This window comes from Gastrolobium bilobum, unplaced genomic scaffold (genome assembly GCF_033153095.1).
Source record: "Gastrolobium bilobum isolate Gb01-03AN ecotype WA unplaced genomic scaffold, APGP_CSIRO_Gbil_v1 utg500, whole genome shotgun sequence".
NCBI lineage: Eukaryota > Viridiplantae > Streptophyta > Magnoliopsida > Fabales > Fabaceae > Gastrolobium > Gastrolobium bilobum.
Window position 1 is genome coordinate 703,732 of NW_026896335.1, and position 26,037 is coordinate 729,768.

Consider the following 26,037-nt stretch of genomic DNA (forward strand, 5'->3'; position numbering starts at 1 on the left):
TTGTCTAAGAATTGAGAGCAGCTAGAAAGTGTCTCATTATTGCATCATAAGTAAAGGGAGGAACACTAGCCTTCTTTCTCATTAGATCTAGCTAGCTCACTCACAAGAGCGCGAAAAGGTGTTATCCTAAAGAAAGTAATAAGCAAACCATCTACTAATCATGTCAAAGCATTCCTTGGGCTTGTACTCTGGAGCTGTGTGACCTCCTCCCTACACAGTTGCAATTCAAAGGGCATGCAGAGCTAATTAGACTTACCTGTTCCATTAATTTATTAAAAAATAAATAAAAATAAAGTGGGTTTCGGATGATCAATGATTTTCTTGCCTTTACAGTAGCAAATGTTAAGCTGTACTTTTTCTCTCTGTACATCTCTGTATAACTGCAAATCAATAAAATAACAATTGAATCCTATGTCTTAATGAAATTTATTAATTTGTGACCAGTAGTGTAAAGCTAGAAATTAACAAGAAAATATAGTTACTAACCCTGCAACTTGTCCATCGACAAACCATGGCCTCCACTCACCATCAGAAGGAACTTTCAAATTCAGAGATCGTATCCATTCCTCGGTGCCCACATATGGAATAACCATATCATGATCTCCACTGTGCCCATAAATAGCAACTTTGTTTTTGTCAGATACACATATATGGGTTTCTCTTCTCTCATGTTACATGAGATAACATCTCTCATGTTATAGACACAACAAGTGGTAGGTCCCACCACTTGTTAAAAAAATAAAAAATAAAAAGAAGATAGCACGGATTTCGATGCCTCACAACATGAGAAAATAATCTCCAACAACATGAGAAAATAATTTTCCCACATATATATATATGAGAAATATAAGAATCATGTTGCAGGAATGTCACTGTTCATTCTTGCAACAAGGATCCGCTTCCGTATCTTAAGGATACGGCGTCGTATCCTGATTTTGGTTTGACTTTTTTATTTTTAAGCGTGGGACCCACACTTGATTTGTGTGTGTAAAGAACCTTGGGATACACCACCCCAACAGCTAGCTCTTGGGGTGGTGCATCCCAAGGTTCTTTATATGGTATCAGAGCCTCACCGTCCCCCACTTTAAAGTGAAATTAAAATAAAAAGCACAAAAAGGTAAACAAAAAATTAGGCCTGTGCAATTCCACGCTTCTAGCCTAAAGGGCTCTTGCGTGAGGGGGCGTGTTGAGATATATAGTCCCACATTGATTGGATGAGAAACTAATATGGCCTTTATAAGGCCTTGGACACTCCCACCCCTTGAGCTAGCTTTTGGGGTGGTGCATCCCAAGGTTCTTTACAGTGTGTGCAGAAAAATGCTCTAGTCATGTCACGTTACAAAAAGCGAACCCTATATATATATATATATACTAGCAAGCACTCGCATGCATGCGCTGTATTTTTGGGAAGTGCATGTCCATTTAGGATTACCATTACCTGTAAACGATAGCTCTAAGGTCTTCGCTGGTTAAGTTTCGATGATAATCAAGGCTACTTCTTATGTCTTCCACATAAGATAAGCTTCTATTGCACCTGTCCCACTCTTTAATAGTTCCCTAATTGCATAGCAGTCAAAGAAGGTAAGTTAGAGCACGTGGTTGAAATTTAGATAATCTCGTTATTAATTTACTCACAATTCTAACATGCAGAGCTTCTTGTACTACTTTGTCATTAGCCCAGATGTTTATGAAGATATAATTATAATCCTGTCCAAAAAGAAGCGTCAAAGTAGTTTATAAAGAAGTTGAGTAACATGAAAGAGAGGAGGAAAAAAGGAAATGGGTTTCAAACGGGAAACTTATAATCAAAAGACCAAGATAGCACATTTAGTGTGCTTATTTGGTTCCTGACTTGATTAACTGTGCTAGAGTGGTCTTTAGGAGTAAGTTGCTCCTTTTAATTACCCTGCACCATCGCCCAATAGGATTAACTTCTGAAAGGAGTGAATCTGAGACATTAACCCCAGGATGGCTTGAACCAGAGTTGAGCTTGTTTGGCTTTGTATTGAGAGAGCTACATAATGGTTCCAATACCATGGGAGGGTTTATGTCTTTTAGGCACTACAAATGTAAACGAGTGTTTTAATTTCCAGAGTTATATATAAATCTGAAACATGTCATTTTTGAACTTCAAGGTATTTAAGAGATTAATATTTCTTATGTTATAAGAGATAATTTTATCTCCTATACATACATAAAAGTGTGAGAGACTCATGTGAAGCCAAGTGAAGAGAAGAAAAAGAAACATGAATCTCACGTACTTTTATATATGTATAGAAAATAAAATTATCTCTTGTAACATTAAGAACAATAATCCATTAATTTAATTGATATCTTACTCACCTGATTGACCATCTCAAGATGTTCAATACATCCAGCATCACTTTTATTTGGGAAAGCAAACTCTCCATGACAATCAAATTTAGTTTCCTAGGAAATTAAAAAAGTGATTTGAGTAAATATAGCGGAGAAAATATAGGTAGTAGAATAGGCAACTCCACTTATATAGTAGAAACAGCATGTTTACTTTTAATTTAGCCCCTTTTTGGAAAGTTAATTTACCTTTCAGAGCAGCATGGAAGTGATGGATTCTTTATTTATAAAGGAAAGAAAAAGTACCTCATAGAGGTCATCAGATAGAAGTCCAACTCTGTAGGCAAAGTTAACTCTTGCGTTTAAATCATATTGATTATCGGTATATGGGTTCCCTAGAACATAACCCTGCATCAAAATTCAGAAGTCATTCCTTATTTAATTTCTAAAGATAGGATAGCACAAAATATTAGGGAAAAAATAATCCAAAAAGATAACACGAGAGGAAAATTGAAAAGCAAGCACTAATGTACTTTGAGATTAATTTGTGGTAAGTTTCCAGCTTTGTTACCTGCAATACAAGTAAACATTAAGAGAAGCTCTAATAAAATGGCATGAAAGCAAGAAAAAGAAAAAAAGAGGAAGATTGTTCGAGAAGGTTTCCATAGAAAGACCCCTTGGTTCTTGCAAAGAGATCTTAAGCACACCTTTAATTGCATAAAAAGGTAAAAAAATGAAATTCAAGCACACAGCTAATGCGGGCATTAAGAATTGTAAGAAGGAACTCCGTCAAACTTTATTTACCATCAGATATTTTCTTGACAATGACTGGAACAGCGATACCGGAATATGAATCACCAGCAATGTAGACAGGATTTTTTTGAAATTTTGGGTGAACCAGAAGCCACTGCATGGTCATTACATCAAAATCCAAATAAACAAATGAACAAATATTTCTACGACTACTTTAGATAAGGTTATTTACTGCTACTCTTTATAACATTAAAGTTAAAGTTTTTTTTTTCTCTCTACATCAGCAGACAGGTTCTAAAAAGTGACTGAAAAGAAAAAAAAAAAAGATATGATAAGTTATCCTATCCTGCCTTTATCAATTGTTTGGTATGCCAAGCGGATATGATATATAGTTATCTGGTTGGTTTTTCTTATCCTACCCAAAGCCTAATTAGTTATCCCATTGGGGGAGCTTGAGTTAGAAAGTGTTAAGGATAGGATAAGGAAATTTTTATTTTTATTTTTTCCAATACATCCTTGTCACGGGACAAACCTTTCTCCTCTACCATCGTCTTCTATGCTCAACCCAAAGCGAAAATATTATCATGAGTTCAGAGCTCAACCACACAACTTCTCTTCCCAACCCTTTGACATAAATCTCTCAGCCAGTGATGCGGCTGTGCATTTTTTAAAACTTTATTTCTGGGTTGTGGGTATGTTTAGAATTAGAAGATTACATAAATTACTAGGCAAAATGAAGATGATGTTATTTGAGTTCTAATAATTTATGGTAGTAAATCGAAAATATATCATTCACAAAGTGTTAGTTTTGTTTGGCCCTAGGGGATTACATATCTTCTGTTGAGTGAGGTATCGGAGTTTGAAGGCGTGCAATTCATACATTCACCTTAACCTCAAGTATGCTCCCCTTTTTTATCTACATCAATTCAATCACATACTTTCTTGTTCCTTCAATCTAAACTTGTTTTACTTGTACCATCATAGCGTCAATCAACTGATGGGTTTACCAAATGGAGTGTCAGAAGCGGTTTCGTACACTTGGACATCAATTGTTTGATCAAAGTTGCTAATGAAAATTTTATCTATGTTCATTCCTTTTCAATAAGAAACGAGTTCACTGTTAGGCCTATATCTATATCCTTTTCCCCTTATAATTTATGTAAATTTTAGATGAACATGTTTTTGCAATTTATTGCTTTCATCAATTACTTGTATTAAAAGGTGACAATATTTTATATAAATTATTGAAACCATATATAGATAAAAGTTATTGTTAAATGGTTAATTAGTTTTGAAGTTGCGTATTTTTTTGCTTGGGTTCAAATGTAATTTCATATACAAACAAGGTGGTTATGGAATGTCCACATGCTGCATCAAAGAAACAGGAAAAATAAAATAAAGATGACTCCATTTAAATCTCCACTTCCAAGAGAGATTAGAAATTCAGTGAAGCAAGTTAGTATTACCATATTCAATATAAAAAAATGTTCAATATAAAAAACATTAGAATTTGACAAATATTCACTTTCAAATCTTTGCCACTACAGAGAGATATGATGAGGGAACATATCTAAAACATCATACGAATCAATTTTAAGATTGACTATATGATATTAATGGTTTGGGTTTGTATTACAATTTTAATGGAAGTGAGTCATTTTGCGCTATGGAGGCATGGAAATTATAATCTTAGGTAGCAACCAATTATTAGAGAAGGGCTTAGGGGAGAGTTTCTGGATAGATTGATGAATCATGATGATCAAACTTGTGTTGATCAACTTCACATGTATATTACGTCATTTCATTTATTATGCGTCCTCCTTAAAAATAATGGTAGATTAAAAGAGGATGGACTAGTAAGTGTTGAAAACAGGTGGCAATATTTTTACATATATTGGCACATCTTTCCAAGAATCGTGTTATTAGGTTTATGTTTAGACGGTCTGGAGAAATGGTTAGTAGATACTTTAATTTAGGAATGTTGTTTTACGATTGCAAGAAACACTTCTTAGAGCACCAGATCTTGTCTTAGAAGATTGCTTAGACGAAAGATGGAAATGGTTTAAGGTAAGATGATGTTTGATTTTAAATCTATTCTATTTTTATTAATTATGTTTTATATTTTTTTTTTACTTTTTTTTTTGGATATGTTTTAGAGTTGTCTTGGGGAACTAGATGGAACCCATAATGAAGTTAATGTGTCAGCAATTGATAAACCCCGATATCATAATAGAAAAGGAGATATATCTACCAATGTCCTAGGCGTATGTTATAGGGATATGAAGTTTATATATGTATTACCTGGATGAGAAAGATCAGCATCAGATTCAAGGGTATTGCGAGATGCTATTTCAAGGAGGAATGGTTTAATAGTTCTAACAGGTAAAAATTGGTTATATGGTACAGAAATTGTGATATTTATAATAAAAGTATAATGTATTTGAAATAATTATTATTTTTTTATTATAGGATACTATTATCTTGTGGATGCTGGATATACAAAGTGTGAGGGATTTATTACTCCATATAGAGGCTATCGATACATCGCAGTGAATAGAGACATAGGTATACACCAACATATATGGAAGAACTCTTCACTATGAGACATTCCATGGCAACAAATGTGATAGAGAGAATATTTGGGTTGTTAAAAATGCTTTGGGCTATACTTAGATGTCGATCTTTTTATCCCATCAAAATCCAAAATCGCATAATAATTGCTTGTTGCCTTCTTCACGATTTTATCAGAAGAGAAATGCCAGTTGACCCAATGCAAGCACAATTAGATGCAGAATTGGAAACACAAATATTCAACGAAGAAGTAGCATGCAATGATGGCGATTATATTAATACAATTGAGGCTAGTTATCAGTGGTCTACTTGGAGGGAAAATTTAGCAACACAAATGTGGAATGAATGGCTAACTAATAGACATAAAATTGATTTTAGTGTTCTTTATTTGCAATTTTACTTGTATTATGTATTTCATCGTCACACCTTTTTGAATGAATGAAACATGATTTTGAATGATACAAAAGTAAGTACAATATAGAGGATAAAAAAATTAATTTAAAATATTTTGTCTAAAATTATAATTGTTAGAATTGTATAAATAAATTTAAAAAATTTAAAATTAATGTATAATAATTTATATGATATTTTGTTAAAAAGGGTATTTTAGTCTATTTATATCATATCCTCATGATATTTGGTGCACCTCAAAACACATGATAGGATAGCATAATCCTATCACATTGTTAATCCAATGCACATCAAACACATTATATGATATGTGCTTATCCTGTCCATTTCATATCTTATTCTTATCCAACTCTCATATCCTATCCGTTCTTATCCTATCCTGTGCACCAAACGAGTCCTTAATGTTATAACTATGTACTGCTGGTAGTACATAGTTATAAAGAGTAACTGTAGATAACCTTATCTAAAGTGGTTGTAGAAATATTTATCCCGTATATATGTATATATATAGAGGAAGGTTATACTTATAACCTTTTTTTTAGAACCTCTTACAACCATTTCTTATAACCGTTGATTTCCGCCAATCAACGGTTTCATTTTCGAAAATTAAACTCATTAATTAATTATTAATTCACAATAAATGATAATAGTTGATTGGCGAAAATCAACGGTGATAAAATATGGTTGTAAGAGGTTGTAAAAAAAAGTTGTAAGTATAACATTTCCCATATATATATATATATATATATCATATCTTGAAAAATCATTCATAATAGAGTTACCTTTCTCAGAAACATGTAAGTGTCTGCAGTTGATTTTTCATCACTAGTGTTGTATCCCCCTGAAGTTTTTGCATATGAAAATCCAGTGCCAACTGATGCATCCAAGAAAATAATGTTGGCAACCTATGATCATCAAGTTCAGATCATAATATAATAATATTCATCCACTAGCATCTGATTTTTCTTTTTCTTTTTTTAATATATTTGGGGAAAAGCAAAGCACTCATACCTTAGTCCAAGAGTAGTCGTTCAACACTAAAACTGGTGTCTGTATCTCACAAGACCTTTTGTAGTCGAAACCTAGTGGACCTATTCATGAAGCCAGCCAAAGCGGTCAATTATGCTTCATTCATTTTGTATTTCGGATTGACAAACAGTAAATATATAGCAATTGTAATGTTTCTACTGTTTCCGATTATTGAACTTGATTAATACACCATAATGCCATTTTTAAATTTGCAAAATATTACACAATATATATTCTTCACTTTAGATAGAAATGCGATGTTGTAACACTCAAATTGAATATTCTAAAATGCGAGTAATAATTACCGATATTATATATCTATAATTTATTGTAGAAATGTCTATCTTGCATAAAAATCTATGATACTTGCATAGTTGCCCTACTGCTTTTATAATTTCATGGGTGAATTACACTTAACCTATTTTCACTTGTTTTCAAATAACTCCCAAGGTTTTTTTTTTGTCACTCAATTCCCTTCAATCTTGGTTTAAGTTGAAAATATTAAATTTTTAGTTAACTTAACGATAGTTTAACATTTTCCCAACTTACCTCCCTAAAGTTTTTTTAAGAATATAATGTGTAAAATAAATAGTAACTCTAGATGGATGAATTAAGAAAATATTAAATCTCAAGTTGATAATGTGTAAAGTAAACAGTAATTAATGTCAAAATTAACTAAAAAGATTAACTTTTTGAATTTAAACTAAAGTTTATAATACTTAAGTGATACAAACAAAGAATTAAGAGGTGTTATTTGAAAGAAAAAAAAAGGGTAAAACTACAGTGTAATGTGTAATTTATCTTAATTTTATTCTGAAGACAAACTACCAATCAATTTCTGGTCAACAACAGTGCCTTTGGTACATTAAATCGAACTTCTATCAAGGTCTTTCATTGCAGGGAAAATTTCTTGGGTAGAACAACCCATTTTTATTTGCTATTTTAGTTGATTATATATGTTAGTGTAAGGATTAAAACTTGTAACTGCAGGGAAGCATACCAACTTCATACATGAGACCAGAGAGAGCTGAGCAACCAGGGCCTCCAGTGAGCCAAAGCACAAGTGGATCAGTTGCTGGCTGCCCCTCCGATTCAATGAAGTAATAAAATAGCTGAACCTCTTCATCTAGTTCTCCTACTCCAATGTACCTGAATTTATGTTCCACATTTGACTTTTGATGATATTCATATATATATATATGTTTAAGAAATCATGATTAAATAATTAAGAAGTAATGAAGGATACCGACCCAGTTTCAAGTAGGAATGGTAGCTCGCCAGGGAAGCCCGGTAAGCTCTTGACGATGGCATTTGATGCAACTGAGTTGGATTGAGCCAATAGGAGAATCAAGCCCCATAGGAATTTGATGCACTTGCTGTGAGTAGCTGTCACCCTTACTGTTGCTGTTGCTTTTTCCATAACTCAGCTATTATTTGTGAGAAACAGAGAAGCTTCGGTAACTAATTAAATAACATAGATGGGTTTAATCACAACACTCACTCAGAAATGAACGAGTCCCGTTCTAAACAGAAGAGAGGAAAAAAAAAATAGTGGAATCCATTTACATTTATTTCAGAGTGATAGAAAAAAAAATTATGCAACAAAATCAGAAACATTTTTTCCAATATATATTGATATTAATAGATAATAATATTGACATAGGAGATGAGATGGAAAAGAGTAAGAGGTCATCATTTGTCTATGACTGGAAGCTGCTTCAACTTGAATTGGTCACGTGTTTTATGCTGTAGATACCGGTGACAATCTATATATGATTCAGGGTGAACCGAAAGTCTCTGTACTTGAACCACCAATTGATGGGTTCCTAAATCAAACAAAAGGCATAGAGAGTACAGAAAAGCTGGTGCAGCTATCATTCAACGATGGGATATGGGGGGGTTGCTTCATGGATCACATTTCCACTGGGAATTCTATTTCAGAGTCTCTTGACAACTTTTCTGTCTAATTTTTTTTCAGCAATTAATTATAATTATGTATTTACAAAAATATATAATTATAATCTTAAAATTATTAATTTTTTCGTTTCTTTTCAGAAATTGTATGGAGTGAGAAAAAAAATGATTTTTCGATTATAAGTATATATTTCTAAAAATACATAATTATAATCGATTACTGTAAATATTTTTTGATGCCTCAATTTCATAAGCTTCCTTCATCCACAAAAATCGAATTCATATGCATATTACATTTAGTTCCCTATAATTACAAAACATAAATAGTATAATCGCATATTATTTTATTAAATTTAAAACAATCTACAAATAAAAAGGTTTGACTACATAAAAATTCCTACATTTGTCTTGGAATAATGTTAAACACAAATATCATTTCACATTTTCATATTTTTTTTTTCTCTTCACTCTTTTTTTTTTCCTTTTTAATATCTCAACGTATACTAGATGTAATTCTTTAAAATTTTACTTGAATTGACTTGCTCATTACGAAAAACCATATTTGTTCTTAAATTGTTTAATTATAGAACAAGAAATATATTTCACTTCGTGGTTAAAGTATCTTGTGTAAACAAGTGGCTTGAAAATGAAATGCAATCTTAAAGGATTAATACACGTACAGGTCAAAAATATCTTTATAGAAAGTTGAAAAAAAAAAAAAAAAAGGAGAAGAAGAAGAAGAAAAATAATTTAGGCTTAAAGTATGAAGTTTTTTAGTTAGAAACTAACTCCTTCCACACGTGCAAAATTTTCTTGGATCATGTGCAATTTATATCATTTGGAATAGCCGAATGACTAGAAGCCAACAACTTTGTCAGTCCAAAGCCCATAATTGGAGGAAAGTTACAGAGGAAGCTAAAGCCTTTTCTGTTATAGTTCTTTTTTTCTTTTTTCTTTTTTCTTTTGGCAGACTCTGTGACAGTTCTACTTCTACCCAAACACAATTACAGTTTTATAAAAAATATAATAAAATATAATATAATGTAATGTAATAAAATAAAACAAAACTCAATCACATTTGAATTATTCATTTCATAAAATAAAAAATAAAAAATAAAAAAACATTGACGAATACCAACAACTACAATAGTCAATAGTAAATTCATAGCATGCCTTTATTTGGAAAATTCCTCAGCTAGCAGCATCTCTGTTTGATGGTATATTAACTTTAGAGATCATTACACAGACACAGTAATAGTAAATGTTATCCGACACAGAGTTATACTGGGTAGGCATGGAGCCACCTCTGAAACATCTCATAACATTCTCTACGGTAGTACTCCGGAGCTGTGTGTCCCCCACCCTGTGTATGACAAAAGGCGTATTAAACTAACCATACATTTTCAGCGTAATGTCAGTACTGCACCTAATTAATTCTGTGAATTAAAAACAAGCACTTACTTTCACAGTTACGTATGTTAAACCAAATCCGTTTTCTGAATACTTTCTTGTGTAACTATCAATCAAGAAAGAGAGAAATAAAAAAAAAAAAAAATAAGAAATCGATTAACAGCTTCAAAGTCATTTTCAAGTTGAAATATAAACCTTGAAATGAAATGGGGTCACCACCCACATCCACATACCCTGCAACTTGGTCATCAACAAACCATGGTCGCCATTCATCGACAACAGTCAAGTTTAGAGTCCTTATCCATATGTCAGTAGCCACAAAGGTAATAATCATATCGCGGTCACCACTGTGCAAAGAGATATCAAAATTGCTCAAGTTAATTTCAAGAACCAAGCCTAATTAAAATAAACAGAATTAATGGCTGAAGTCAATTCAATTTGAGAGCGCAGACAGCTTAGTGAGGATGATTACCCCTCAACGAGAAGCATTAAGTTCCTTTTGCTGAGCCATTGGTGAACATGGATCACACTTTTGACATCATAAGTGTATGAGAGGCTCTTGTTGCACCGATCCCATTCCTTCACTTTACCCTTTTCACATTGTAAACCTAAAGCATCTTAGACACTAAAACAACTAATCCTATAAAGTCAAAAGGCTTTTCATCATAGATAGGAGTACCTTTCGAACATGCAAGGCTTCTTGAACGCTACCATCATTTGCCCAAGTGTAAGATAGTGCATAGTTAAAAACCTACGTAAAGAAGTCAAAGTACTGTTTATTCGATCAAATTATCAAACCACAGTTAAGTTAAGTCATACCTTCAAAAAAGAACAATACTGTGAGCGGTAACTGGTAAGGACTAAGGAGGAAATGATTAATCTTTACCCGACACCATAGTTCTGAAATTCTTGGTGGGGAAAGCACAAAATCTGGACGATTTTCTTCGAGTGGCTGGGGAGATGCAAATTCACAGTTGGGTTCCAAAATGTTATTGGGCCATATAGCTTCGATGCACTGCAAATAAAAAGGATCAATATGTTATTTTGCTTAATCTAATGCATTATTTGGGATGAGGAAACTGAACATTACGGTTATGTTACCTTCTCGTACTCGACAATAGCAGCAAGACATTCTTCATTTGATGGATCCACGACCACATAGTTCCCATTGCAACTTGATTTTAGTTTCTGAGCAAAAGCATAAACAAAGGCCATAGACTCTCATAACAAATTTACAAGATTGAGCTTTTAAGTAATAGTCCATTAAGAAGTTAATTTATATCCCTTAATACATTCCTTTGTGCAAACATTTAAAATTCTATAATTTCCAAACATATATATAGCATAGATAGACTTTTATCTTGTATTGAAAATCGTTTTTATTATAACGAAAGATGGGCCAAAGCTCGTAATCTTAGTCACTTGGTCAAGAAACTCAAGATAGGCGTATCTTGAAATGGCTCATGGGTTGCATAAAACATTTGCACTGAATCTGGCATGGGCCAAAGTCGAGTGGGATTTGAAAGCTTGTGTCTGACCTATCTCAAGCCCAGCTTAACTTTAACTCATCATTAAAGGTCAGTCTTTCTCCCTAGGCCATTGGACCAAGCCCTTTTCGTCCTACTTTTCTATACAATGACATTTTTGTAAGAATTCTAAAAAAAGAAAAATAATGGCAAGATAAATAATTTGGAATGCTTTTAGTACCATTTTTGTCCATGTATCCACATTTTTATAATGTTTAACTCTATTAATACAAAGAAAATTTAGATGGAGAAAAATGAAAAAAAAAAATAGATAATTTTGTATATGTTCATTCATCGTCTATTTTTTTGGGTATAGCTTGAGTAGTCATAAACTTGGGTAAGCCCAACAGTAGGACAAGATTTGATACGGAGCCCAAAGTAAGTATGAAATCATTAAGCTGAAGTGCCGAACACTTTACTATGTTGAACCATAGAATGTTACAGTTTCAGCAATACAGCTTGTTATATATTGGATCCATATCTCAACAACTTATCTAATAGAAGATTGAGACTTATTTTAATAATATCCAAACTATTAGAGGATCAAGGAGTGAGACTCCTATCCCAACAGTGATACTAAAGAGCTAACAACTTGGAAATATCTAAGGCCCAAGTCCATATAGATAAATATTATAAATAAAGGCTAAATATCCTTTTTGACTCATTCTCTAATGCTGTCATGTGCACACACAATCACGTCTTGATTATATGCCGTTGTCGGTGCACAGTGATTGATATATTGGCTATTAGCCTATACGATGTCTCTCATGTAGATATCTCTGAGCACATATACCTCACACTTATGTGGTGAATATTCATGGTCTACCCGGACAGAACAGAGCTTATGACTGTTGGATAGTAACTAACCCATCAACTACAAATCAAGAACAAACCTAAGCAATTTAAGGTAATAAAAGATAAGGCTGGCCTCTGCAGAATTACCTCATAGAGCTCGTCTGATATAAGTGCCATGCGGTGAGCAAATGGCATTATTGAATTACTGTTGATAAACTCATCGGTGCGAGGGCTCCCTACCAAATAGCCCTGGATGGATTTTCAAATAACATTAGCTTCAAAATGTCGTAACCTTGAGGCATTAATAAATCAACTTAATCAAAATTTACGTAAGTAATTTTTGTCATACTTTGAGATTCAACCGAGGCTGCAATCCAGCTTCATTATCTACAGGACATGTATAAAAATTGATCTTGATAAGTTAATGCACAACAAGATTGGTTCTATTCATTAGTTTCCAGTTCTCATATGTAATGTAGAAAAAGTATTTTCATCAGAGAGAAAATAAAAATGAAGGGCAAAGAATGTTGGTGATTTTTTATTTTTCTAAGAACAAATTAATCATGCAGTTACCTTCTACAACCATCTTTGTAATCAAAGGAACAATTATGCCCGAATAAGAATCACCCCCAATAAACAGTTTGTTTGAGAGATACTGTGGGTTTTCTTCCAACCACTGAAACATACAACACATCAACAACGTTAGTGGTTTTAGTCTTTCTTTATAGGAGCAGGCTATATTTGTTTATTTCTCAAATGCTAATCTCACAAACCTTCCTGAGGAACTGATAGGCTTGCTCTGCTGATGCTGAGTCCGAAGTCGCCCAACCTTGTGTAGTTATCGAATAGGAGAAGCCAGTTCCCACGGGCGAATCAAGAAATATGATGCTAGCAGTCTGAAAATTGTGGATACAAATTTATTAACATGTCAAACACTCTTCGAAATCTATGCATAATTTGGAGAAAATATCTGTAAAAAAATAATCCTGGAACTGTTTCTCATTCATTCATATTTCTCATCTCTAATTGAGATATATTTATACAAGTATTCATAACAACTTCTACCAAATAATAGCTAACAATATTCACAAATCTGAACAAATAAACAAGTTACTCTTATCTAATAATAACTACATTTCAAATTAATTCTTATCTTCAACACTCCCCCTCAAGTTGGTTCATGAATATCTATCATGCCCAACTTGTTAGTAGCTTCTTCAAAGGCTTTTCTAGACACAGCTTTTGTCAACACATCAGCAAGTTGTTCCTGTGATCGTATGTGAGGGATCTCAATTATATGATTGTCCAGCTTTTCCTTTATAAAATGTCTGTCCACTTCCACATGCTTAGTTCTGTCATGTTGAACTGGATTGTGTGCTATTTCAATAGCTGCTTTGTTGTCACAAAAGAGATTCATTGGCTGACTATAAATAATCCCCAATTCAGTTAGAATGTTCCTAATCCATAACAGCTCGCACACACCGTAGGCAATACCTCTGAATTCGGCTTCAGCGCTTGATCTAGCTACCACCTTTTGTTTCTTGCTTCTCCATGTGGCTAAATTTCCCTCTACAAAGGTAAAGTACCCGGACGTTGATTGCCTTGTAGTCTTATCACCAGCCCAATCTGAGTCTGTATATCCCTCAATACATGGTCTATTATTTTTTGAAAAAAACAATCCTTTTCCTGGAGACCTTTTTAGATACCTTAGAATTCGATACACAGCTTTCATATGTTCTTCACTAGGAGAGTGCATAAATCTGCTTACAATACTAACAGAATATGCAATATCAGGTCTAGTATGTGATAAATAGATCAGCTTACCTACCAACCTTTGATATCTGCCCTTATCTGTCTCAATTTGATCTGGATATACACCAAGTGAGTGATTCATCTCCATTGGAGTATCTGCTGGCTTGCTACCCAACAACCCGGTTTCTGAGAGAAGGTCTAAAATGTATTTTCTTTGAGACAAAAAAATTCCCTGTTCAGATCTGGATATTTCTATTCCAAGGAAGTATCTCAGAGGACCGAGATCTTTCATCTCAAATTCAGCAGCCAATTTCTTCTCAAGAGACTTCATTTCTTCCAAATCATCACCAGTTAACACCATATCATCTACGTAGACAATAAGTATGGTTACCTTTTGTTTGTTGTGCTTTATAAAGAGTGTGTGATCTGAGTTGCTTTGTTGATACCCAAACTTCTTCATTGCAAGTGACAACCTACCAAACCATGCTCTAGGTGATTGTTTAAGACCATAGAGTGCCTTTTCCAATTTACAAACAATATTCTGGTTTGAAGATGTTTTCCTTACTCCAGGTGGTACCTCCATGTAGACCTCCTCCTCTAATTCACCATTCAAAAAAGCGTTCTTTACATCAAATTGTTTCAAGGGCCAGTTTCTATTTGCTGCAATAGATATCAGAATTCTGATTGTATTAAGTTTAGCCACAGGCGCAAAAGTTTCCTGATAGTCTACCCCATACCTTTGTGTAAACCCCTTTGCTACAAGTCTTGCTTTGTACCTGTCAATGCTTCCGTCTGCCTTTAGCTTCACAGTATAGACCCATTTACAACCAACTGGTTTTTTTCCTTCTGGTAGAGATGTCAGAGTCCAAGTTTTATTTTTTTGAAGTGCCTCCATTTCAGTGTTCATAGCCTGTTTCCATTTTGGATCCTCCAATGCTTCCTGCACACTATTAGGAATTTGCACAGTAGATAATTGATTTATTGTTAAAGCATATGATTCAGACAACCTATGATATGACACATAATTACTGATTGGATATTTTCCTCTTACTCTTGGATCCGGTTCATAGGTAGATTTTGGTATGCCTTTGTTTGCTCGTTCTGATCTTCTAGCATAAGTGCTGTTTGGATTTTGGGTTTCGGGAACATGATCAGAATGTGTTTCACTTGTTGGTGGGATCGGTTGATCAGAATTTTGGGTGGAGGTGGACTCATGTGCAGCAAGTTCAGAGTGTGTTTCAGATGTATCCAAGGATGGAGTTTCAGGTATTTGAGATAGATTTGGTGCTTCATTTAATAAAGTGTGTGATGGAGGATTAGGAGGAAGATGGATAGAAGTAGAGGACCAGAATTCTTCTTCTCTAGTAATATGTTTCTCCCCCGGAGAAGAAGAAGAGGAAACTCCCCCTGAATAATATGCTTCAGATTCATGGAAAGAGACTTCAAGGGTGACATACATCTTACGAGTGATAGGATCAAAACACCTGTAGCCCTTTTGGAGGTCAGAGTAGCCTACAAATATACACCTCTTAGCACAAGGATCAAGTTTGGTGCGTAGAGGTTTGGGGATATGAACAAAAACATTGCAGCCGAATACCCTAGGTTCTAGATTCAAAACATGAGGAATGGAAAAAAAAGTTTCAAGTTTTTGTTGAGGGGTAAGAAAATTCAGAGAGCTAGATGGAGTACGGTTCAAAACATAAGCAGCAGAAAGCACAGCCTCACCCCAATAGTGGGAGGGAACATTCATGTCAAATAAGAAAGCTCTGGTGACTTCTAACAATTGTCTATTCTTTCTCTCTGCCAATCCATTTTGTTGAGGTGTGTATGCACAAGAAGTTTGATGTTTGATCCCCTTAGAGTTTAAAAAATCTGAAAACACTTTATTCTTATATTCAAGTCCATTGTCAGATTGGAGAATTTGGATGGAAGTGTTGAATTGAGTGTGAACCATATTATGAAAATTCTGAAACATAGAAAAAACTTCATTTTTATTCTTCAGTAAGGAGATCCACATCATTCTAGTGCATTCATCAATAAAGGATACATAATAAAAAGCATGTGAAAAAGAAGAGACTCTAGCTGGTCCCCACACATCAGAATGAATCACTTGAAAAGGAACCACACTTTTATTTAAACTAGGATAAAAGGGAATACGATGGCTCTTAGCCTTTTCACAAGTAGAACACTTAAAATCAGAAGGAGTACAGTGTTTAAAGAAATGAGGAAACAACTTTTGTAAATAAGAGAATGAGGGATGTCCTAATCTCCTATGCCAGAGCCAAAGTGCAGAATGTGTATGACCAGAGGACTGAACTGCGGCTGCTTTCACGTGAGAGTCACTATCAGGGACTTCAAAAAAATAGAGATTATTCTTCCTAACACCATAGCCAAGGATCTGTTTGGTTTGGATGTCCTGAAATACACAGAAGGATGGCAAAAAAAATACCTCACAATTAAGGTCTGAAGTCAGTTTGCTTACAGACAAAAGATTAAATTCAAGAGTGGGCACAACAAGTACAGAATTGAGTGTGATAGTGGGAGACAGGATGAGGGTTCCTTGACCCGTAATGGAGGCTGAACCACCATTTGCAGTAGTAACCGAGGATTGATCACAAGGTAAAAATGCAGTTAACATAGAAGCATCATGAATCATATGATTTGACGCACCAGTATCAATTATCCAAGACAAATGACTAAAGTGCGTAGATAGAGCCAGAGAATTACCTAGGATCCCTTCGTAGATAGCATTAGCTTGAGGGTTGGAAGAGGAATCACTGTCGGTTGAGGAGAGAAGAACCTTCGCAGCAGCCTTCCGCCGAGGACGTTTGGTGAAATCCCACCACTCGGGATAGCCAATGATTTCATAGCAACGGCTCTTGGAGTGACCAGAATCACCACAATGAGAACAGACAAATTGCTTGCCAGATGATGCATCCTTCCGGGGTTTGAGAGCAGAATTAGCAGCAGGTGAGCGAGAGACATGGGACAACAGGGCAGAGGAATCCGATGAAGATGAGGGACGTCCCATGGTGATGCGTTGTTGTTGTTCACGACGGAGGAAGGCATAGGTGCCTTCAAGGTTCAATTTTGGATCCTTGCGAAGAATTTCGCCTCGGACTTGATCAAACACAGAATCAAGGCCACTCAAAAAAATGTACACCCGCATCCGAGCCATGGAGGCATGCGTGTGAACTACATCAGCAACAGAAGCGGCAGAGGAGGCCATCCGATGATCATTCTCTTGAAAAATAGAGAGGAGATCAGTGTAATATACGGAGAGAGGGCGGCCATTCTGCTTAGAGGAGAAGGACCGTTGATGGAGTTCGAACAAGCAGGATTCATCCGATCCATCATAGAAAGTGTTCTTCGTGGCCTCCCAGATTTCGTGGGCCGTTTCAAGGCGTATGAACCTCTGCATCAATGGAGGAGACATCGAATCGATTAGCCAGCTTTTCACCCGCTGGTTGTCGGTGACCCAGGTGGCATTAGAGGGGTCGGTGAGAGGAGGTTTCGGTGTCGCACCAGTGAGGAACGCAGTTTTGTTCCTGGCACCAATGCGCATTTCAAGAAGCTGCGACCAGAGAGGGTAGTTGTGGTCATCGAGAATAACAGAGATAGGAAGAGAGGAAGACTCTTGCTGAATGATGATGTTGGATGGTGGTACGATGGGGGAAGACGGTGGGGGCTGAAGGTTGGGATCTGTTTCAGAGGAGGCCATTTCAGCGAAGGAATTAGGGATTTGGTTGGAAGAGCGGGTCGGGTTGGAATAAGAGAGAGAAATTAGTGGGAAAGATTAGGAAAAAAAGTGGATACGGGTTAGGAAAAAAACGGGTAAAAAAGTGGGACACTGTTCAAGGATTAAAAAATATCATCTGATACCATGTAAAAAAATAATCCTGGAACTGTTTCTCATTCATTCATATTTCTCATCTCTAATTGAGATATATTTATACAAGTATTCATAACAACTTCTACCAAATAATAGCTAACAATATTCACAAATCTGAACAAATAAACAAGTTACTCTTATCTAATAATAACTACATTTCAAATTAATTCTTATCTTCAACAATATCAAACGATGGTAGAGAAAAATTGAAGAAAACTAGAGACTAAAATATTCTACCTTTGTCCATGCATACGGATAATATGCCAATTTTGGTAATCCCCCAATGTAGTTACTAATATCAAATTCTATAGGACCTGCAGAAAAAATATATTCAATTGTTGATTTTCCTATATTATATTTTTTTGATTTTTCACCCTCATGCTTCTTGCTCACGGGTCTTTGGGACCCTGCTAGTTCAAAGAATAATCAGAACAAAGCTGACTCTCTTATAATTTTCATAAAGTTTGGCTAGAGATAAATTTTGAAAAAGATACCTATTTCATAAAGAATTCCGCAGAGAGAAGAACAACCAGGGCCTCCCGTTAACCAAAGAAATAGAGGGTCCTCTTGAGGGTTTCCTTGTGATTCGATGAAGTAGTAGAATAGTTCAGAATCGTTCACGCTTATGTATCTGAACATATATTAAAGCAATCAACATTTTCCTTCAGAAGAAGTGCACTTTTTGAATTATCAGATTCAATGAAATAATGAATTTTTCTATTCAATGCCCGAGAACATTATGCTAGCCGTTAATTTGTTCAATAATTCATTATCCAATAAGAAATAATGAATCATACTAACCCTGTTTCAAGTACGAATGGTAGCTCCCCAGGGAAGCCTGGTAAGTTCTTGACAATGGCTTTTGATGCAACTGAGTTGGATAGAGCAAATAAGAAAAATAAGCCCCAAAAGATTTTGATGCACTTGCTATGAGTAGCCAAGTGGAAGTTGTTTTGGCACTGAAAAGCTGGCAGCATTGCTGATGCCATATTTCAACTATTATTTAACTTCACTATCTCACATCTTACTAAGCTACTCTCTAAATTTGTTTTGATTTTGTCTGTGAGAAACAAAGCAGCTTCTGTTGCACTATTTATGTTAACAGATGAAAATGATATGAGACATGGGACGGACAAGATCAAGAGGTCAATATTATTTGTCTCAGACTAGAGGCTGCTACAACTGGGATAGGTCACATTTTGTCCTTGTTATAGTAAATAGCAATAACTAACATTAATGTCTAAAAATGTTAAGTATTTCCATTATCAATCTATGTGATATTAGGAGAACCGAAAGTTGTGCTTGAGGTCTTGCAAAATCAATTGATGGGCTCAACGTTCCAGTTTATACCATAACTTCTTATCCAAACACTCACATAGTGAAGAAATTCTGCTGCACCTACCAATCCGACATTGAGGAATGGAGGATGCTTAAGCATCGCATTTGAACTGATAATTCTATTTTGGAATCGAAAGGCATATTCTACATCAAACTTTCTTTCTGTAAAATAGTTGGTGCTTGACTGGCTGAGATTCATCACATTTTATCCTTGTTAAAAGTAAATGACAGTAACTAACATAAACGTGTAAAGATGAAATATTGAAAATATTGACAGTGAGAGATTAATTTCAGGTAAACTAACTTCAACACTTCCAATGATAACCTCCATTATTCATGTATTATTTTATTTTCCCTAACCGTAATTCCATTTGGACTTCAAATAAAAAATGAAAATGCTAGAAATTGTAAATGATTACAAGGCTATTATGGAGTTGGCCCAGCCTAAGGCAGACCAATTCGCTTCGAGACAGTTTACCAAACTTGGCATATTTTTATACTCTTTAGTGTTAGTTCATGCTTGCGTTGTCTAATTATAATATCTTTAGATCGAGAAAAAAATGATCAATTGAAGGTTTTAAATTTCAGGTTAATATTCTTCCTGTATAAAGGGTGTTTTAAAATTGGAATATACCAATGGAATTGATTTAAGCGGTACATACTTAATTCTGCTTAAGTAAAGTTTTGAGTTCAAGTTTTTGTGAATGTAAAAATTTTTCCTTCGAAAGAGTTAAATGAACTATGATATGGATGCTCTAGACTCGAATAGGATTATCTCCGATGAGGATACTTGTAATTTATTTTTAAAAAATTTATGAGATAAAATAATGTAAGGTTATCATATAATGTTATGTTTTTACAAAATATTTATGTGAATGATTCAACTATTTCTAATTTATAATATTTTATAAAATTAATATAAAACAAACAAACATGATCAGGCAAAAAATCAAAAACTTAAATCAACCAAACCATTAAATAAAAATAATAGACTTGGTAAAATTAAAGCAGCAAGAAAAACTCATAAACTCTTTCTCGTTTGACGTGATTGGTCATTAAACTTATGATAATTGATGTGGTATTGAATAATTAAAATTTATCACATAAGCCTACCAAAAAAAATAAAAATTATCACATAATATAAATTATATGAAAATTAAAATGTCGTATTCACATAAAATGAGTACATTGAGAAAAAAAATTATAAAACTCGGAATGTGGCAAAAAATAAAATAAAAAAAAAAGTAAATATTATTTTCCGTCCTTAGCAAATTTTACGATACCCGCTTTAGTCCCTAACAAATAAAAAGGCTATTCGTGATCCCTAAAAAATTCAAAGTGGACTCGTTTTAATCCTTTTGAGGGACTAATATGGTTCATTTTTGAATTTATGAGGAACCACGATTTCAACTAAATGGGTCTATTTTGAATTTTTTAGAGACTACGAATGGTCTTTTTATTTACTAGGAACTAAAACGGGTATTATAAAATTTGCTGAGGACCAAAAAAAATATTTACTCTAAAAAAGCAAAAAAAAAATGTTGTTTCCAATTAAAATATACTATATGTTGTATGAAAGGATCTGACAAAATATGTGCACAGATGACACGCTTGACTTTTATGAAGTGTGAAACTGAAAATCCTATAATCAATGAACGACAAGACGTTATAGAATTAGTTTCCTCGCATATTAATTAAGAGTTTTATGAGTGTCATTATATATTAGACAACATGTATCATGCCACAGATTTAAAAATGTGTGGATCCATTTTATTTTAGGAAAATGTTATACTTACAACTTAATTTTTTTACAATCTCTTACAATTATATATTTTAATCGTTGATTTTTGTTAATTAACGGTTATCATTTATTGTGATTTAATAATTTATTAATAAATTTAATTTACGAAAATCTAAACCGTTGATAGACGGAAATCAACGATTAAGATATATAGTTGTAAGATATTGTAAAAAAAATAGGTTGTAAGTATAGTCTTCTCCTTTATTTTATTCTCTTTGTTTTTCTTTCAATTGGACCCATTAATTATTTGTGTCTATGATATAATATATTTTGTGTCATATAACATAACACTTATAATACCCAATGGGTGCAGCTCAGTTGGTAATTTGGCGCTGAGTTAGTGGGGTTGGACATGTGTTCGATTCCTGCTGAATGCATTCTTGGGGAGGGGGCTGAACCTTTAGCCATTACTGCTCTCCCGCACTCCGGATTAGTCTCATAGCCGGCTCAAAGAGTCGAAGCTCGTGGGGATACCGGAAGGAGCCAACTCACCTCAAAGAGGTAATTAGGGTTGGGTAACTCAAAAAAAAAAAAAAAAAAAACATAACACTTATAATTAATCATGTTTGTCAACGGTTTGAATTTTACAGTAACTTTAAGGAAAATAATATTCGCTTTACAATTTCAAATATGTTGAATTATCTGCAAGCACACTTTTATTTTAAGAACTGTACAAAATAAAATTTAAAACAATGCAACAAAAAGTATACCTCCGGAACCAAATCCCACAGCTAATGTTGACATAACCTGCTATTTTAACTTGCAAAGGTTAATGTCTGTTCCACAAATATTTTAAAAAACAGAAACAGCTCATATGCTCTCCATAGGACGAATTTAACGAGTTAAAAAAATGAAAATAAATAAATATGAATACAGTTAAAAAACATTCTCTGTATATAATATTAGGGATGTTGAAATTTTTTAATGGTTTATATTGTTCTCTAACACGCTCCATAATGGGAAAGTCCTTTGGGCTTGAAGCGTGATTATTGCATAGACCCAATTTTTGGTTTACCTTATACTTATTTAATTCCACAAGTGGAGGGCGGTAAAGATCGAACTCATAACCTTGTGGTCAAGAAAGCTTTGATACCATGTAAAGAACCACTTCAACCCAAAATTTTAAAGTGTTGGGTTACTACTAAATAATTTTGCTACCGATATCACTACCATATTTCAACTGTTAATTTCTATCAATTAATAGTTATTATTTTCACAGATCAAACTCATTAGTTAATTATTAATTCATAATAAATAATAATTATTGATTGACAGAAATCAACGGTTAAAATATGATAGTAACATTAATAATAACATTATTTGATACTAACAATATCATATTATTAATGCTTTTGTATATTGGTGGTGGAACTGAAGCCAATAAAAATCATCTAATTAATTAATGACCAATATGCACTACACGCTATCCATTCGAACCCCTAACCAACTTTCAACGAATCGCAGGCGATCGGCATTGGACATAAAAAAAAGTAACGGGAAGCAAATAATTATTGGAATCAAGAATAAAGCTTGAGATGGATCACTTTACGGAATTAAATGTCTCATAGGTTGCGCATTAATTCAAAATTAACTCATAATTACTTCAGCATTAATTAATCTTCTTGATCAAACGATGACTTTAAACTCGAACCTTCCTCCATAAAAATAATAATTAATATAATTTTCATCTGAAGAAATATCATTCGGCCGTTGAACGTGGAGAAAAGAGAAATCATCTCCAGCCACCGGCGATCGATCATATTGGCTATTCATTACGAAAAAACTGTGATGAAGTTTATGATAATTAATTAAGGGGTTTGATTTTTTCATGTTGCATGAGAATTCAATCTTCTAACTCAACTAGTGGTGGACCTCACATTTATTAAAAAAAAAAGTTTGCACGCAAATTGAAGTATAACAACATAAGAATTGAATTCTCATGCAACATAAGAAAATATTTTCCCATTAATTAATCCACGATAAAACCTAATCAAACCAAAAATAATAGAAACGAAGGACAGAAATTAATAAGATTAAATAAAAATTCTATTATCATTGGATCTAAGAGTTAGCCAGATAGATAAATGGAGTAATATATATATAATTTTGATCGATGCAGAAACAAAGCAGCAGTTGCAGGATATACATATTGATCGAGGGAGTGAGAGAGATAGGGAAAAGAATAGGTTTGAATTAAGAGAGGGCTTGCTTGCCGGGAGTATCAGCAGCTTTTAAGGTCTTGTCTATGAGCTTGCGAGCTTTTCTGCTGCGAATCTCAACCTTGACGCTTGCACTCTTGTCCATCTTCACGTATGGCTTCTTCGCTTTTTTCTTCAGTGACCTCACCTTTGACTTTATCGACTCCACCAGATTTCCCAACTGATTCGCCATTTCTATCTGATGATTCTGATCTATTCCACTAATTCCACTACTAGTGAGTGATTCTTTCTTAAACCTCAACACTTCTCTGGCATCTACAACGAACATACCATTCTTTTCTTATTTACTCAACTTCTTTCTTTCTTTGCTGTATTTGCTTGCTCTCGAACGCGCGTGGCGATTGAGTCACTTGGAATGATCACAGATAGATAGAGAAAATTAAAAGAGAGAGTGTGTGTGGCTTTATATAAACATAATACACAAGCCTAGATGCCCGTATTTGGTCTCGGGTATGGAGTTCTTATAAAATGACCTCCATAGTACAATTAATCACCACCTTTGCCATTCACCGTTTTCTCTGACTTTTACGCCTAACCTTGACCCTTCTCCATATCTTTTCGCTATAATTTTCCTCACTCTTTTACTTGTGATTATAATTAATTATGTGAAAACATTTTCTTCTTTTAAAGAATTTTTTTTTTTCATGTTAATGACCCATAGCATAAGTGGGTCCCAAAAAATAGTGGAAAGAGAAAAAAATTTAAGGTGAGATCCACTTATACTTTGAGTCACTAACATGAGAAAAATTTTCTCCTTTTAAAAGGAGAAAATATTTTCCCATTAACTATATGTGATTTCTATCCTTTAATTTGTGTTTGTATAATGTTAATATGTGTTTTCCAATTTATTAAAGGAAAATGTTTTTATTCAAATCTTGATCACTTCAATCGGTTTTACTAATTTTTATCAAACTCTTTTCCTTTTGTTAAAGTCAGTGAACATTATATTGTAGCATTGACTATTGACCTTTTTATTGGAGATATTAACTTTGATTGATGCTAGTCATCAAATTCATTGGACCGGCGTCGGTGAGGGTCGTAAATGTTAGTTTTCCACTCGAGAATTTCAAAAGAAACTGCAAAACTGCTTATTTATGGACCGTACGAATTTGAAGCATATAAATTCTTCATTAAACAGTTATTAGTTGTTAGGTGACGTACTTATTTATGTCATAATATTTTATTCATATTTTTTCAAGTACATATTTATATTGTTACTTAAAACGTATCAAATACATATATAAATCGAACAATTAAAATTTATTAAATTTAATTTAAAAAAATAAATCTATCATATAATAGAATAAATTGAATGGATGAGATTCATTCCATTCTGACAATAACTCTTTGACGATTGCTATCTTCCGCTCAAGCACTTCGCACATGGCGCATGGTATGGCGCACACTTCTCCCCGTACTTAAATATAAATACTTGGACATCGGAACTTGCCCTGGCCATAACTTATAGCGCCTGGCGGATGTTGACCCCTTCCAATTCTTCATCTTCATTCTTCACAAAGTTTTAAATTGCTTCAAAACAACTTATAAGATATGACTAAAATAACGGAAATCAACCAAACGAGGTAGTTTGGTTGGCACATGAAAGATGAGAGCAAATTGGGGTATGAACATGCATTCATCCTCTTCAATACTATTTTTAGAATGGATTTAAAATCTTAATTATGGATTCGTCCCGAATTGAATTAGTCCCGAAGCGATGAACTGATTGTAATATTTTCAATAAACAAATAAATAATGGAAATCAATCTTTTATGTTGTTGGAAAAAAAAATATTCCCTAAAAAAATGATGTACTACTAGTAACATATAATTATAGAGATAGATTATTCTACCTACCATTTTTTCTGCCTACCTTTGACTACCACTCTAAAATACCATTGTATTAGAATCTTAACTAACATTTATCTTTATCTCTCTTCTTGAGATTATGATCTAATGGTATTTTAGAGTGTTAGGCAAAAGTATGCAGAAAAAATGGTAGATAAAATAACCTATCACATAGTTATAATATTAAAGTTTTTCTTCTTCTCTCCTCAGTTATTGTCGGCAGTTGTGGCGAAAAGAAAAAAAAATAATTTTATGATTATAATTATGTACTACCATAGTACACAATTATTATTATTTTTTGCAGAAAATAATTATCTTATGCAACATAAAAAAAATAAAAGCCTTAAATTAAAGGGAAAATTTCAAAAATAAAATTATAAGTTTCCTCTAAAATCACTTATTCCCTCTCCAAAATTTTGAATCATTTACATCCTTGCTTAAAGTTTCTTTATTACTTACACCCTTA

At 33.8% G+C, this 26,037-nt stretch overlaps 3 protein-coding genes across 4 annotated transcripts; all 3 read right to left on the reverse strand.

The window, feature by feature from the left end:
- LOC133299083 (serine carboxypeptidase-like 18) lies at positions 1–8,629 on the reverse strand. 2 transcript variants are annotated; one of them, XM_061498506.1, is made up of 14 exons: positions 8,328–8,627; positions 8,078–8,226; positions 7,060–7,139; positions 6,831–6,953; positions 3,118–3,220; positions 2,847–2,884; positions 2,620–2,721; positions 2,344–2,430; positions 1,906–2,061; positions 1,636–1,707; positions 1,439–1,557; positions 487–606; positions 326–380; positions 3–210 (listed from the first exon to the last, which is right to left on the reverse strand). In XM_061498506.1, exons 1-14 carry the CDS (start codon positions 8,495–8,497, stop codon positions 127–129), a joined length of 1,458 nt encoding a protein of 485 aa, XP_061354490.1. In that variant the 5' UTR covers positions 8,498–8,627; the 3' UTR covers positions 3–126. The 2 variants fall into 2 exon arrangements, with proteins under 2 accessions (XP_061354491.1, XP_061354490.1); XM_061498507.1 differs by lacking the exon at positions 1,906–2,061 and having other exon boundaries at positions 1–210; positions 8,328–8,629.
- A 1,609-nt stretch (positions 8,630–10,238) lies between these two features.
- On the reverse strand, positions 10,239–19,355 carry LOC133299178 (serine carboxypeptidase-like 18). Its single transcript, XM_061498619.1, has 14 exons — positions 19,168–19,355; positions 18,861–18,997; positions 18,604–18,680; positions 13,496–13,618; positions 13,296–13,398; positions 13,072–13,109; positions 12,870–12,971; positions 11,503–11,589; positions 11,288–11,416; positions 11,081–11,152; positions 10,874–10,992; positions 10,635–10,748; positions 10,453–10,507; positions 10,239–10,354 (listed from the first exon to the last, which is right to left on the reverse strand). Exons 1-14 carry the CDS (start codon positions 19,353–19,355, stop codon positions 10,271–10,273), a joined length of 1,428 nt encoding a protein of 475 aa, XP_061354603.1. The 3' UTR covers positions 10,239–10,270.
- A 4,227-nt stretch (positions 19,356–23,582) lies between these two features.
- LOC133299101 (uncharacterized) lies at positions 23,583–24,063 on the reverse strand. Its single transcript, XM_061498526.1, has one exon. The coding sequence runs from the start codon at positions 23,990–23,992 to the stop codon at positions 23,699–23,701; it is 294 nt and encodes a 97-aa protein (XP_061354510.1). The 5' UTR covers positions 23,993–24,063; the 3' UTR covers positions 23,583–23,698.
- Positions 24,064–26,037: the final 1,974 nt, after the last annotated feature.